At 36.5% G+C, this 15602-nt stretch overlaps 3 protein-coding genes across 6 annotated transcripts; 2 read left to right on the top strand and 1 right to left on the bottom strand.

Annotated features, from left to right (window-relative positions):
- The first annotated feature begins 927 nt into the window (after window positions 1-927).
- On the top strand, window positions 928-1580 carry LOC103975838 (defensin Tk-AMP-D2). The gene is made up of 2 exons (XM_009390930.3): window positions 928-1079; window positions 1173-1580. The coding sequence occupies exons 1-2, from the start codon at window positions 1016-1018 to the stop codon at window positions 1346-1348; spliced, it is 240 nt and encodes a 79-aa protein (XP_009389205.1). The 5' UTR covers window positions 928-1015; the 3' UTR covers window positions 1349-1580.
- A 1609-nt stretch (window positions 1581-3189) lies between these two features.
- On the top strand, window positions 3190-5352 carry LOC135612888 (photosynthetic NDH subunit of lumenal location 3, chloroplastic-like). Its single transcript, XM_065109674.1, has 3 exons — window positions 3190-3366; window positions 4623-4885; window positions 5019-5352. Exons 2-3 carry the CDS (start codon window positions 4643-4645, stop codon window positions 5124-5126), a joined length of 351 nt encoding a protein of 116 aa, XP_064965746.1. The 5' UTR covers window positions 3190-3366; window positions 4623-4642; the 3' UTR covers window positions 5127-5352.
- Window positions 5353-6138: 786 nt separating this feature from the next.
- Window positions 6139-14470, bottom strand: LOC103975840 (uncharacterized). Of its 4 annotated transcripts, none has more exons than XM_009390936.3 (9): window positions 14023-14470; window positions 13136-13798; window positions 12538-12637; window positions 11431-11499; window positions 10944-11061; window positions 7903-7991; window positions 6928-6989; window positions 6701-6797; window positions 6139-6588 (listed from the first exon to the last, which is right to left on the bottom strand). In XM_009390936.3, exons 2-9 carry the CDS (start codon window positions 13471-13473, stop codon window positions 6538-6540), a joined length of 924 nt encoding a protein of 307 aa, XP_009389211.2. In that variant the 5' UTR covers window positions 13474-13798; window positions 14023-14470; the 3' UTR covers window positions 6139-6537. The 4 variants fall into 4 exon arrangements, with proteins under 4 accessions (XP_009389211.2, XP_009389212.2, XP_009389214.2 ...); XM_009390937.3 differs by having other exon boundaries at window positions 11431-11496; XM_009390939.3 differs by having other exon boundaries at window positions 11446-11496.
- Window positions 14471-15602: the final 1132 nt, after the last annotated feature.

Here is a 15602-nt window from a genome sequence, read left to right as displayed (position 1 = left end):
TTATTTATCGATTTTATCAATATAAGTATAAAAATAAAAAGTAAAAAAAAATAATTTTAATATTTCAATTGATAATTATAGACTATGCCGATAGTAACGATCAATGACACCATTGAAGGTTACGAGTAGTTATTATGGTTGAAAAGAGTGATGATAAAAGGTGAGAGTCGCTTATTAATACCGATGCAATTGTCGAGTGATCCTTTCGATACTCAACAATTACATTTGAATCGATACAAATAAAAAACAACCCTTCTCGTCATCATTTTTCTTATCCACAACAGTTACCTATAGCCCCCAATAACGTTATCACCGACTTTGTCCATCATCATCAATTAAAATATTAAAATTATTTTTTTATAATTTATATTTTTATTAGTAAAATCGATATCATTAGAGTAAATAAATCTAAATATTTCATTTTAATAATGAAAGTCAATATAATTTTTTAAAAAATTAAAAAAATTAAAATATTAAAAAAAACAAAATTAATTATAAAAAAAATAATTAGTCCAAATACTACGCGTTAAAAAGGTTCACGCAGTGGCACCTAACTTTTTGTTTTGTCCCCGACGTGCATTCCTAAATGCATCTGGTGTCGAACTCCAAAATGTTCTTCACGGGCAGCCGCTCCGGGCTACATGAGGTCGGTGATTTCCTCGACCAGACAAACTTATGCACAGCCTCGATCTCTGATCCATGTCCATTCACCGTCAGGGCGACGTCCAGTCGATACAGCATCCATGGATGATGGGCCGAAAAGATTGTGTGGATTTCTGATGCAACCGCAGAAACAAGAGGAATCGTTGCAGAAGCACGCTGTTCTCTGCATAAAATAACATATCACGATGCTGCCTCCAATTACATGTCGGATTCCCATGGCTCACATGCTTACTTCCAAGGTGCATGCAACATGAGCTGTTCCATATGAACTCTTACTACCTTCTATATAAGCCATTCTAGATTAGTCTCTTTCTTCTCACCGATCTCATCTCTCTACTATCACCGTGTCGCAATGGCGTCCTCCAGAAGAATGCTTCCTCCACTGCTTTTGCTCTTGTTCCTTCTCATGACCTCTGGTTCTTTCTCCTCCCAGGACTTCAAACTTACATACTGCACGAATATCCCGGACAACATTTAATGTATGTCTTGACCTTTGTTTTGTGATGTAGAGATGGGGACGACGGTGGTGAATGGAAGAACATGCGAGTCTCAGAGCCACAAGTTCGTCGGCCCGTGCGTGAGGAAAGCCAACTGCGGGAACGTGTGCCAAACGGAGGGCTTCCACGGAGGGGTTTGCCGTGGGTCGCTGATCCACCGCAAATGCTACTGCACCAAGAACTGTTGAACGCCTCAACCGGTCCATCAATACCACTGTAATGGTGTTGGAAGCGGCGTTGGAGACTGTCATCCTGAAACTGCTAAGAATAACATCGATGATCGATGAGTAGAATGTCGTATTATAACTTCGTGCTTTGATTGCATCTTTAACGTAGTTTTCCTCCGTATCATGCAGCTTCTGTTCTGTGAGATTGTGTGGTTCGATTCATGAATAAATGTCCTCTTAAACGTTGCTGATATGATACCCATTCCTACCATTCCTACTATCTTTTCACTGGAAGATCGTAGAGATCACAATTAAACATACCAAGCAAAACATTATTCATTAGCAGTTGCAAGTGAGTAGAACTGAAGGCTTCTGAATGCCTAATAGATCGAGAACTCCTTCGCTCACAAACCTACCAAGCGACCATGCTACAGAGCTCCGTTCAGTAACCTACCTACATCAAACACCGATGTGACCTTTACTCGACGTAAGGGAGAAGATCGGATCAACCCAACATCGCACACCGATCGGATCATCAAAAAGCATATCATCACCATCCATGTCTAATTCATTCAAAAACTCCATATTGTCCTTTCCCCATTTCTGAATGATAAATAAATATCATCCTTAATCGTGCGATATCTAATGGTATCTTTCTCATACATAATAACACTGACAAATGTAATAATTGTTGGGACCAATTAATTTTTGCGGACAAGACGTGGGAACAAGGTAAGACGAGCTTGACGTGGGAACAAGGTAGGACGAGTTTTTAAAACTTGGGCGAGTAATATCGTCCTCGTCATAATCTTGATGAGTTCTCTAGAGTTCTATTCCTAGATCAGAGTTCATAAGACTTGATAGGATTTGATGGAGCACACAGGAGGTTCAATTAGAAATTATAATCCACGGTTCTTTACGTTAATATTTTCCACCGGATCAAATCATTGACCCTAATATTCTATACTATAAATAAAAGGTGGCCAAGACATTGTCCCTTTCACGCAGGCTGATACCACACTTTCGCCTGTTAGCTGAGATGTACTAATCACTGCCTTTAAGTCTATAATAAAATAGACTTTAAATCAGAAATTTATGCAGTCGTTTTCAATCGTATAGTTCCCAATATAAAATATATGTTCTTAAAGTTGTGTCATCTATGGATTTGACGACCATAAACTGACATGCAGGACTAGTCATATGTTTATGTTAAAGCCTATGTTTATGTCATATGGCAAGCCATTAATTAATCACAATTATTTAAAGTATTAGTTCAGCAGTAGACGTAGTAGTTAGTTGAGTTATAATTGCTTAGCTGACTAATTAGCTGCTAATCTCTGATTTTTTGTCAAAAATTAATGAAGATTTTACCTATGTTCTGAGGTCCCCACATCTTTTATTTTAGAAATATATGTCATTTCCAAACCTTTTTTTTCCTGACAACATTTATCCAAAACATTTAGACTCTTCACAAAAGACATGATTTAAATTAAATATAGTATTAAAATATAAATTATTTAGAATATTTTAAACTTCTTACATCATGATGGGGCCTTTAGAAGCTGTTCATGTTGTTTTTGACAACGTAGATGTAATGCACAAGTTTCTGGGTGTCACAGGAATAAAATATACATGACTAATGAGGGGACGAATACAAAAGCATTAATTGCGGGGGAGATACGCTGGCAAATCATAGGCGAGATTGAGATGAGACCTGAAGATCCCAACATGTGATTTGAGAGTCCCAATCTGATAGACTTCATCCCGAACCCAACAAAAATACGTCTGCAACGGGTACCTCCTCACAGTATAAACATGTATATAACTGTATTTTGTTTTTCTGTGATAAACAGTTCACTGCATTAGTTCTTCGGTCATTGTACGGTAGAATTTGCTTTACAGATCATTGGTGCCGAGTACCGTCCTTTTCTTTTAATTGTCCGCATAGTCACAAATGATTTTTGCAACCAAAAATTGAGCAAAAGATCTGCGTGAGTACTCTGTTTTTGGTAGCTTAGCAACGAAGAGAAAAGGATCAGGTAAGAGAAGCAAAAGCAGTCCCAGTTGTGTTCCTTTGTTTTCTTCTCCTGGTCAGCTTTCAGAAATTTTGGGTGGCTTTTCCTTTTTGCTTTGCTCCTTTTTCCCGTTTCTTTCTTGCACTCGCTTGTAGCTTCTGGACTGAATTCTGCAGGTTTCTGTTTGCTTCTTAATCTTCTGTACTCTGGAATTGATCTTCTTGTTGGGATTCATGTTGCTTTTCTTGGATTAGTGGGTTTGGAGATGGATTGCTTTGATGAGATGCCTTTGGTTGAAGGATGGATGATTTGTCCTGCTAGACAAAGTATGTGCAAGTTTCCATCATTTGTTCTTGCTTTCTCCTTTTCCACACAGCTGATTCTTGGACTTGATGTCCAAAGATTATTTCCTGTTTTCGGCATTAGGATATTTCTCATCATTAATTAGGCCCTGATGGTTTTAGGATATTGCAGACCGAGGATAATAATGACATTTTGCAAGTAGAAAGACAAAAACTGTCAATTTAATTTTTCTTACATTGTTCTATTCATGCAGCCATGCTCTTCATGTTCTTGGTTTTGTTGGGTTACAGTTGAAGTGTGATGCAGCCAAACATGACAAGAAAAGCAGCATAAATCTGCGATCATCAATTTTTCTTTCTTGGATAGAGACTAAAAGAAAAAAAAAAGAATTTATTCTTCTTTTATGGCCTTGTGCAGCAAGTACAAGTCAAGCATTTTCTTTTACACTGTTATCTTTGCCTGCAACTTTCTGTCTACATCTATGTGTTCACACCACCAAAGAAAAAGGAAATAAGAAGGAAATCTATGCATTTTGATGCTATTGTGATATGCTGTTTCTTTGATTTAAAGGGTGAAGCTTCCCATTGTATGCTCAAGTTGTCTTTTCAGAGACAGTAGGAGCCGCGGATCACAAATCATGAGCCTTCCACCTCTTCCACTAGCCCTTGACCTGTTCTTCCTTCGTATATCTTCTCTTGATTTATTATTTGTTATCTATCTTGGTACATTTCTTCGTCTCAAAGCCTAAAGCCACTCCTCAGAGTGGAGGCTAACATGCAGCTGCTTGTTTCCTTCATTTTCTTCTCATGTGTTGACTGCCGTACACTCTGTAAGATCATTTATGGAGCTTTAGATGACATTCTGCTTCCACCGTATAAATTCTAACAACAAAGAATAAACTATAGCACGATGTTATTCATCTCTTCTTTTCTTTTAGATTTGCAATACTAACTAGCTGTTCCTTTGCCTACTCTCAGGTGAAGAGTAAGCAACACCCATGGAGGGCATGGAATGGAAGGGATGCGTGTATAGGATTAGGAAGTGCGTCTTTGATCTCCTGTCAATGGAAGAAGATCTGATCGATGACGACGAAGACACATGGGAGCTCATGGGAAGCAGTCTTCGCCTCAAGTCCACCTTCTTGTACTGTGACCTCAACCAGGTAATCTCAAGAGCAAAAGACGAGCGCAAGAAGTTCCTCACTGACCTCGCCAATAAACTCTTCTGCTACATGGAGCAAGTAATTCTGCTTCTTGCCATGTTAATTCCCTTGATTTATCTTGCAAGTAGACCTTCGATCTCCCTGTTGATATCTGTTGAGCCAACGGAGATTCAAGTGCTACTTGTTCCTAATCATTTGTGGTAAATGGCAGCTGGATCATGCTGTTAAGAGCCGAAGCATCTCCCTGACACAGATTCGTTACAACGACACAGCTCATGTGTTACAGGAAGTCATGGCTGCTCTCGTGCCTTCTCTCTAAAAACTAAAGTTGACTTTTTGAGCATGCTAGCATCTTGCAGGGAAGTAGGAAGCAAGAGGAGCAGCTTTATGTTCAAAACAAATATCCTCTCTCTTTTTGTTTTGATTTTGGAGCTCTTTTCCCTGTTTACATCTGCATTGACAGCATGTTGGTACTGTAAATATCCTGTATGGATCCAAAATGAAAGAAGAGAAGAAATAGATGCCTGTTTTGGTTCTTCATTTCATGAATGAATTATGCTTTGATCATTCAACTACAGGCAGTTAGTTTGCGACAATAGCAAATTCTGCTATGAGCCTCGATAGTAAGAGGATGTGATACCCATCTGAAACAAAGTTTTCTCTGACTGTTCATGTTTTTACTGCCAAATGTTACATTCAACGTTATTATCATTTCAGATCACGTGTTGCATCTGGTAAATAGTATTAGCAGCATCTGTGACGAGGTTTCTGCAGACCAATGCCTCTGCAATTATGCTACCGGAAGCCTGCATCTATTCCGGCATCAAATGCTACCTAAACCATGATGCAGAATCTGAGTGCCTCCAGGAATAGACCATACAAAAGCAGCACTAGCAGCAGTTTGTCTTGGTTAAGGGAGCATCTCGAGTTTGAGCTTCACCCAGACATGAAACAGATTCTGTGGTATATATGCACTCCAGACACCATGCAGAACACAAATAGTCAGAGAGTAAAGCTTGTGAAAACCCCATCAACTTCGATGAAATCTATTGTCGTAAAAAATCTTCTAGCACATTTTTCTAAAACTAACCAAAAGAAGTGCTCCAAATGCATCCGAGAAAAGGATAACAGGTAGAAAAAGCAAGACGGAACCAGTAATATAATTATTATTAGTTTTCTCTGCAAACTACAATATCGATGTATCAGAAACTGCAACCTTGATCCTCCAATGCAATAATCATCAGATTGTTTCCAGCTAAACTGCGAACAAAATTCCACCTTGATCTCGACAATGTTTAAAATGTCAATGTTTTGATGATCGACAAGCTCTATTATCTGGTAATAGAAGTCTATTCTTCATTCTTAAAATAATTTAATTAAGTACAACAATTGTTCTGTCGGGACTACATTTCTTATCACCCTAAAATGCTTATTAGGAAAAAGAATATGATAAAAAGCAAAAGAATCACTAAACCTGAAAGCGCCTAATCATGCTATTGTGTAAATACTTCCTATCTGACGAAGCATATACATGGACACCCTGCAGTAGAAGCTCAATCTGCAGTGACAGGACGTACTGGACACCCAGGCATCAGAAACTTGAACTACCTTGTGCTTGATGCACCTTAAGATCCAGACTGAGATCCTCCTTGAAGGATGCAGCAGTCAAGCGAGGAAGCTTTAACCAACCACCTTCATTCATTTCAGGAAGAGAACATGCACTCAGCATGTTACCAGAATCTTGGCTCTTCCTTTAAATGACTGCTTCCAGGCACATACACCTTGTAAAATAGCAGAATTACAAAGACTATGGTCAGAAGCAAAAAAAAACTCATACATTATATGAGTTAAAATGGTTTTTGATGGAATTTTTATCAAAAACTGGAAGATTACCTGACCAATAAGGGGAAAAATGGACTGGAAAAGATTGTCATCCATTGACACTGGCAATGAAGGCATCTGACTCATAATACCTGGCATGCTACTGATGCTGTTCAAAGAAGAAAACCTTCCTTACAAAATCATATAAGAAACCAACTTGTAGAAGATTTATTATATCAGATAAAAGTTGCTGATCAAAAGGAAAAAAAAAAAACTTAAAACAGAAAATAAAGGCATACCTATTTAAAATGGTTCTTATGTTATCTCTTGTACGAAAGAATAGGTTGACATTATCATGTACCTGCAACAAATCAAAGAGGCCTGTCTCAAATGCATACCATTTAGAGGGCAAACATGTGAACTGAAAAGTAAGATGCCTGTCTTGAAAAGTACTAAAAATATCTTCCAAGTAATTTAGTGAAAAAAATCAAATGAATATTATAATAATAATGAGATATTCATAATGGTGAATTAAAATCTAGAGGAATAACAGCTCTCTATGCCTTTCCCTTTTTTCTTTTCAAGACCTTGTTATATATTGATAATGTACTATAGGTTGGCACAGTATGCAAGAATGTATCCACAAGTGCGGATTATCTGTCTTCTACAAGTGCAGATGGATCTGCAAGAAATGAACAGTCTAGATGTGAAGAAGGCCTTCACTGAAAATCTGAGGTATTGACTGATGGTCAAGATTGCAGATTACTTCTCGAAAAGCGTACCTCTAATCAAGGTCCATAAAGTGGGGTCAGAAAATTTCATGTATGACCTAAATCCAATGGTATATTATACAGTGCATATTACAAAGATCTGAAAACCACTAAACATGCTGCGGTACAAGACTTGGATAAACATAAGACGACATGGTACAATTTTCAAAGAACAGAATAGATTAAAACACTTCCTCTAATTCTATAAAGGCTGGTTCACAGTTAAACATAAGTCATGCTGGTAAGGAACATGATAACCTTATTATAACCTGCAGGCCTTTTCTCCCTGTGCATCTAGAACAATGTAAGTTAATGTATAGTTGACATGTTTTAGTGACCAGCTCAAAGAAGAACATTAAAAATCCCTTCATAGACTGTAGAAAATCATACAGTTACTTTTTTTTCTTCCAGTAATGACATATAGTGAACTTGATCATAAGCATTAAAACAAAAGTGAACACGTGAAAGGCATAAAAAAAAGGTTGACTGTCTTACACCACCAACCTTACTCATTTCAAGGTTGGATCCAATCTGGTCGAGAAGGGTAACATTCTCAATTAGAAGGCGCTGGGTTTCACTGTTTATCGGAGAGGCTGTTGTTAAACAGAATTACAATTGGGTCAGGAAAAATTTAGAAAAATGACAAAAGAAAACTGGAGCAAAGTTTCCTTAATATCTTGATTTTATCCAATAATACTTGCATCTTATCACATTATGTAAAGCAATCAGTGACATGTATACAACTTCAATTAATATGTCATTCCACAAACAGAACTATTATATAGACAATATGCCTGCCTGCCTGTACAACACCTTCATTTAACAAAATATCTTAATCATCATTATATGATAAAACATAATTGAAGTGTTCAGAAAGAAGAAACTTGTGCATTGCAAGTATGCTACACAACTTGTGGATCTCTAGTTAAGAACTTGCAAAGAACTCTTATAACTATGTTGGTACAAAATTGTGAAATTCTGCAATATGATTGATTTGTAACTAGAGAATCATGTTCACATTTGATCTGGTAAAGAGTTATGCTGACTTTTATCTACCTAATGCAACCCTCCTTTTCCCAACCTTGAGACTGGCTATAATAGAAATCAACAATATCATGCACAAGAGGACTTGTTGGGATATGAAATGCCGCAATAGAGTTGTAAACTACATCTTGTTATTGCTATTGTTGCTTTTGTTGTGGAATTTAACCTAGAATTACCTCAACAAAAAGTGCCTCATATTCACAAGTCGAATGAACTTAGTTAAAAGGCTTTTTAAGATCATCTGCAAAAGGACTCCAGATTGGCAAAACACAAGATCAAACATATGTGCATAAGAATGTACATGGCAAATACTGTGACAAGAGCAGAACGACAAAAAGAAAAATTGGAATGATGACATGTTGAAGTATTGGGATATAAAGTATACTGTTTTTATTTGTCAAACAATGTTCTATTTCATCATAGGAGGAAAAGATAAAACCAATTGTGTGTTGTCATGGCATTGGCATTATAAGATAACAAACCAAGAAATGAAATATTGAACAATCTGGCAGCAAGGAAAATTCCAAGTAGAATGGAACACAAAACACTCACTTGCAAGTAGTACTCTCCTGTATATACTAACTTGCTTTAGTTCGGTTGAGACACAAGTTTATGAACCCAATCCCGTGTATACTAACTCTTCCATATTCAACTGAATCTTAGTAACTTTGAACAAAGATCTAATCATATGATGGTAGGGCCTCTTTCATTCATCATCGCTGAAGCTCTTTGTCAATCCCATACCCCTCAGTAGCTGTGGAGAGTAGTAACCACCAGAAAAGAAGTATCTGAATTCTGAAGCATTACTCACTTCCTTCATTTCATTTGTTTTTCCCCTTCCTATAGTGGCTTGGTAATTCCTGCATCAGTATGGCTGCATTATGAGCCATGAGGCTGGCATAAACTATTTGCACAAGGGAGTGGCAGAGATACGTGCTGCCAAAGGGCAGACTTGCTCTAATAGATATTCTCTTTCATTATCTGCATGGCTATTTAGACAGTCCCAATTGCCACCTTAATAGTGTCTATCCCATAAAATGCTCAGTAAAGGCCATAAAAAACTTATATAGGCCCTACTTAATTCTCAGAATGGCTTAAGACTTCTCCCTTTTGTACATGGGCATTCTTCTTCTACTTAGCATCCCAGGTGGAGGATATTTCCTGGTTATAACAAGATTTGCAGGTGCCAAATCCAACAAGATCAACTCTACTCCATATCTACTACTTCAGCTTGCCAACTCATCTTCAAAAACGTGATAACAGAAACCAAAACCACAATATTCCTTTTCAATTTGTATACTACAAACTAAAGTAGCATCCAATTGTGGCAGCTGCTCCCACGGCTTTTGAAACTACAGTAACAATATTCTAATCTGTAAATAAGAACTAACTAGTTCTGTCTGGAAGTTGGCAGATACAATAGTTTTACTCTTTTTTCATAATGTCCAAGAGAAAATAGGATTGCGTTTTTGGATTAGAACCTAAAAGAGAGCATCTGAACTACTAAAATGAATAGATACTCTTGCCTTAAGGACCAATGTCTGTGCTGCTCCAATGTAATTATACCGGCATTATTCCTCTTTTTAAAATAAACACATATACACATCAAATTTCAGCCATTCCACAATTAAGAGCCTAAACATTTTTCCAGAATGCTCAAGAAAAATTGAACTTGAATGAAACCTGTCCGAATAAACCAGCACGGCTGCATTCAGTATAAACTAAGCCCGCAAGCTTCATCATCAGTTTCACCCTACCATTACCCTCAACCTTGATTGTACCAAGAACCTAAAAATATAATAACTAAGAAGACAGACTTATAAGCTACTGAACATAATGGTGGTTGAATGCATAGAGATTTTTAAAATTGCACTTGCAAGATGAATATTTCAACTAGAGCATTGATATAGAAAAGAAAAGAAGGAATCATGCAAAAAATTAGATGCCAAGGACCTAAAGCCATAAGATCCATATAAAGATGAACTATAGGGATATATCTATCAACAAAAATTGAGTCCTAGAATCTTGGAGCAAGAGAAATATCTACAAACATAGGAATCAATTGGCGATCAACCGACTACGATACTAATATAAAAAAGCATAAAAATCAAATATTATTGAGAACATAAATGGATGTACTTAAAGTATATAAAAGAAAAGGATTTGTGCTTTTTTTCTTGTACAAACTTTCAAAATAAAATCTTCTTGAGATAAATAAAAAGATATCTAGGGTACTCCATAGAAATACACAGGAACAGAAAATAGAAAAGCACATAAAAAATCACATGAGATAAGATTGGCATTTGCAACACTAGAAAGGCACATCTATAAGAACTTAATATGGTGACTATTGACTAATGTATTGGGTGATGAATTCATTAATGTTGTAACTCATACACTTCTGTTTCTATTTTTTTCCTTTTTAAAGAGAAAAAAAAAGAAGATACACATTAAATAATAAAACTTCATTTACAGTAGAATAATTTCAAGAATCCAACAACCTTTCAATAAAAGCTGATTACTGCAGTGCACATCAAGCATCGGAAAAGAATAGGTGGCCATGTTGTCTGATCGAACAGAATTCACACTAGCCACTGAGGAAGAATATGCCATCTTTTCCTGAAGAAAATCACACAAGAACATCTTAGCTTCATATGCACTACAACATGATCAAATTTACTGGATTTAGAAAATCAAACTATAATTCCAGCCTTCGAGAGTATGTAACTAATTTATTTTGACTGAGAATTATTTAATAATGGTCTCATCAGAGTCCATTTTACAGAATGATACATAGTATGGCATTGATGTAGCTCTCATGTGATGATGACAAGTAGTTCTCATGCGATGATGATAGGACGTATAAAAATTGTTTATAAAGAAAGACATGATTCTATTATAATTTCAGACTGTATCATCGAAGAACATCATAGTTATGATCATATGTACAATCAGCACTCTATTCACATGCATTAGATTGGAGATTACCATGCTATCTTTTACCTTCTTGTCTGCATGATAATCTTCTAGCTTCCGTCTTTTACCAATCTCCTTCTTCTATTAGGAAAACCATTATATTAGTAAAAAAAACTCATTTGGAAATAGTTTGCAAACAATCACTTTAGAGATAAGGGCATAAAAAATTATACATATTTTATAGTGCTCACAGAATCATCAGGAAAACCTGAAGGGAAAAACTAATCATATATATATTATCAAATAAGAGGAAATGAAGCAGAACCAGGAAATCCAGCGAAACTTGAATATATGAAAATAACAAATCAAATTTTAGATAATCAAGTTTCTTTCACTCGAAGTTAATATCTGATAGCAAGAATTACATGTGCTAACTATGCTATCTTGTGTGGCCCAACATGTATATATTTGTTAGGCTTCAGCCTAGAAACTCCCAGAAAGAAAAAAAAATTATATGATTTTTATCACTATTGTGGCTTAGCAACCTAATTAAAACAAGCTCAATCAACTGGTTATAATATTTTATTTGCCCCATTGGAATTCACAATCAAATATGGTCTTCAGGTCCTACTACCATGTAAGCTTCATCCATTCTGCCCAAAGAGGAACTATTTTGCACTTTTATGTATGTTTATCTTATCTTTTATGCCACATCAACAAAAAACCTACTTATCTTCAAATAAAAAATTAAAAAATGTTGTGCATTTCAAAGAGCACTTGTTTCCATAATAACTACTTTGTTTTCACAACAATTTCATATCTTGGGTATAAAGTTGCATGTACCTGCAGCTTTTTATACACTTACCACTCTAAAACCATTAATTTCCTTTTTGTCCTTGTGTCCATATTAACTGATGAGCTATCAAGAAAAAATCACCTTTGAACAGCATTATGAAAATATACAAGGAAACGAATGTCTACTGCACTCCATAACTCTGCTATACCAAAGGTAGTAAAAGAATATCTACAAATCTTTGACAAGACATATGAAAGCAAAAATGCAATATTTAATTTTCATGAAAACATTCAACTGAGAAACAAAAGAAGGCAAAACCTAAAAGCATCATGCAAAAAAGACGTGGAACATTCTGCAAATATGAGTAATCATGTGAAACTCACAGTCATCAACTGGCACCTCATTGCAACGTCCCTCACTGTCTTGTCAGGCAACCTAGCTGCTATCTTGATGTACTTCATTATATTAGGTTCGTCAGCATATCTGGATATTTGATATGACCAAAATATAAAGAGAAAAAGGTTACAATGATCAGGTAATGGTGATGCAAGTAACAGGTCAAACAACAAAATTCTCTAGCATGGTGGAAAGGAAAAAGTAAAACAAATATAAGATTCTATTATTTTTGCTCTTATGACATTTCCCATTATTATTCTATTGCAGAAAGAGAAAAAATGAATTAAATATCAAACTCAAACAACCTTCATAAGTTAAAATAGATAAGTTGGCACTATATTGTTACATTTAAATGAAAAAATTGCTAAAAAGTTACAACTGCCTGAGCAAGAGACCATACTGAACCAAGAAGAATTAAAAAAAAAAAAACAAGACCAATTACAGAGATATATTGATTCATCTGCTAATTAAGATCATTGTGTGCTAGAAAAATAAGCTTAAAAGCAAGAAAGAATACACACACACACACACACACACACATGTTTAATAAGAATGAAGAAGGATAAAAGACAACAAGTAACTTACGCCACAAGGCATTGTTTCAACACAATCAATTCCTCAAAAGACCAACGGACAGCCACTGCTGGACTATGCTTGAGTGGGTGGGCAGATTCAAGAATGATGTTTCCAGAAGATTTACCAGGGAGCGACATCATAGAAGAAGTATTGCTTTGTGTGACAAGGTTCCTGGGCATGATCATCCCTGCCATGCCACTAATTTCACCTGAACTATGCATTCCTCCTGACATCAACCCTGTTGCACTGTTCACCACTTCGGACTGAAAAGGAACAACATTTTGGTTGCTAAAAGATTGTGAGAAGCCTCTTCCATGGTTGAAATTCAAGTTATGATCTGCCGCCATTCTTATACCAAGAGCAGCTTTCTCGGGCACCAATTGACTGATTTCCAAAAGCGGAGAGCTATATAGAACTTCTCAAAAGCCCACGAAGGCGAAAGAAAGACACCCTCGGAGTTGTCGATGGTCAAACAAAAATCGAAGATTATGTTTTTCAACAATTCAATAGACAGAGAAACATGAATAAGGACAACGTCATATACATGGCTCGAAAGCTACAATTATGACGGCCGGAAGAGATCGGAGACGAACACCACGAGCCCTGAATAGCCAAAAATCGGAACTTTTCGCTGTCCCCCCAACGATTCAGGAAAAGTTTGCTTTCGGGACCCTATGCAAGAAGAACAAAAGACCATCAATTTAACTTTCACATGCTCTCCGACGCAAACCGACACAACAACGAAGATTTGCTAAAACCCTCATAAATCCTTATCAAGAACGAATCTTTCTGGCTCAAAATCTTCGGGGCCGTATAAAAGAGAATTAATTACCAGAAAAGATTGATTCTTGAACAGATGGAACATAAAAAAGAGAAGGGGGAAAAAAAAAACGTACCAATCTTTGCTACGATGCCGCAGGCTCCTCTCTGCTATGGGAAGGCAGAGCAGATATATAAAGCGAAAAATCAAGATCAGTACAAGGAAGAGTAGAAATTGAGAACGATGGTATTGTATTCATCAAAGTAGCAGCGGAAGTCGGGAAGCAGACACTCTGTTGGATGCATGCGGTTAACACTTCCTGTGGAGCCTCATGCGGCCCTCCCCCTCCGTCCTCTCCGACCTTCTCCCTCCTTTCTTTCCGCCCAAACTTCTTTTCACTTCCTTTTGGACGTATCGATTTTTATACGCCTCTCTGCTTTTGGTTTCTTTTCGGCTTCTGCTTCTGCTTTTGCTCCCAGTTGTCTGCTTTCTTCTTCTTCTTTTCGCAACTTGATTTAGTGAGTGCTCATTCCCATACCAATTTCCAATTTCCATCCCTCTCTCTCTCTCTCTCTCTCTTTCTCTCTCTCCACCCCCACTGCATTTGTTGAGACACTGTTGGACATGATATGTTTCTGGTAAAAGTCCAGAAATGTCCTTTACTTGGCAGTGTCTCAAGGATTTTATTTGTCTTAGTCCTTCAAACTTTAGAACTTAGATGTTAATTACTTTTCTTCTTTTCAGATATGTTTGGTAATCCCATAAATACCTCATATCATCTGAATGATGGATGCAACAAAAGTTTAGGAAGATCAACAAAAGGCAGAAATACAGAAAATAAACAAAGAGGAAATGAAGGGTAGATTTTAACAAATTTATATTATTGTTTGTTAAAATTGTGCACAGAAGCAATAGTTCTTTCTTATTTAACTGTTCTTAAGTCATTTGTCGATCGTAGAAAGCCAATAATTTGGTATTGCATAACATTTGATGTCATGATGTGAGGCCAAATAGTTGAGATTCATATTGTACGTCTATTTTAGCGACTGTTGCACATCTATTTTAAGAACCCCAAGTTTGCAATATATTGTAGATTCGTTCGCCAATCATACATAAAAGCCAACTATTTGACTTCGAATATGACATTTGTTTTTATGATATGAGAGAAATAATAGAGAATCATATTCACCTTAGCTAGTATCTCTTGTCATTTCGTGATAATTGCCTTGAATGTCAACAATCCACTTGTGAAATTATTCTTTCTTTCTTTTTTTGGATTCGATTCTAAATAAGAAAAACAAAATTCAAAGCACGTCAATAAACAAAATAAATTCAAGTCTTATACGAGGTGGAAGGAAAGATATGACGTCCTAAAAATAGATAATTGGCATAATTTTGAATAAAAGAATAAAACATGTCATTAATGAATACAATGTGGTGTTGGCTTCTATACTATAAAGATCATAAAGGAACACCAAAAGTGAAGTGCACATATCGAGGAGGCAAGAACACTATTCTTTTGCTAAAGATATCTACATAGCTTATCCCAAATAGTCCGAAAGGGTTTCCTACTATGGATTGGGGATGTTTACACTCATGTCAGTGTCCCCAATCTGTCACAATTGGATGGGGTTGACAATGCCAACACATGCCTCGGAGTGACTGCCAGCGAAAAAGACTCGTCAAATGGACCGTTGACATCAGATATTTTGATTG

This window comes from Musa acuminata, chromosome BXJ1-2, assembly GCF_036884655.1.
Source record: "Musa acuminata AAA Group cultivar baxijiao chromosome BXJ1-2, Cavendish_Baxijiao_AAA, whole genome shotgun sequence".
Classification (NCBI taxonomy): domain Eukaryota; kingdom Viridiplantae; phylum Streptophyta; class Magnoliopsida; order Zingiberales; family Musaceae; genus Musa; species Musa acuminata.
Note: the sequence above shows the minus strand (reverse complement) of the source record. Positions and strands in the feature narration are given on the sequence as shown.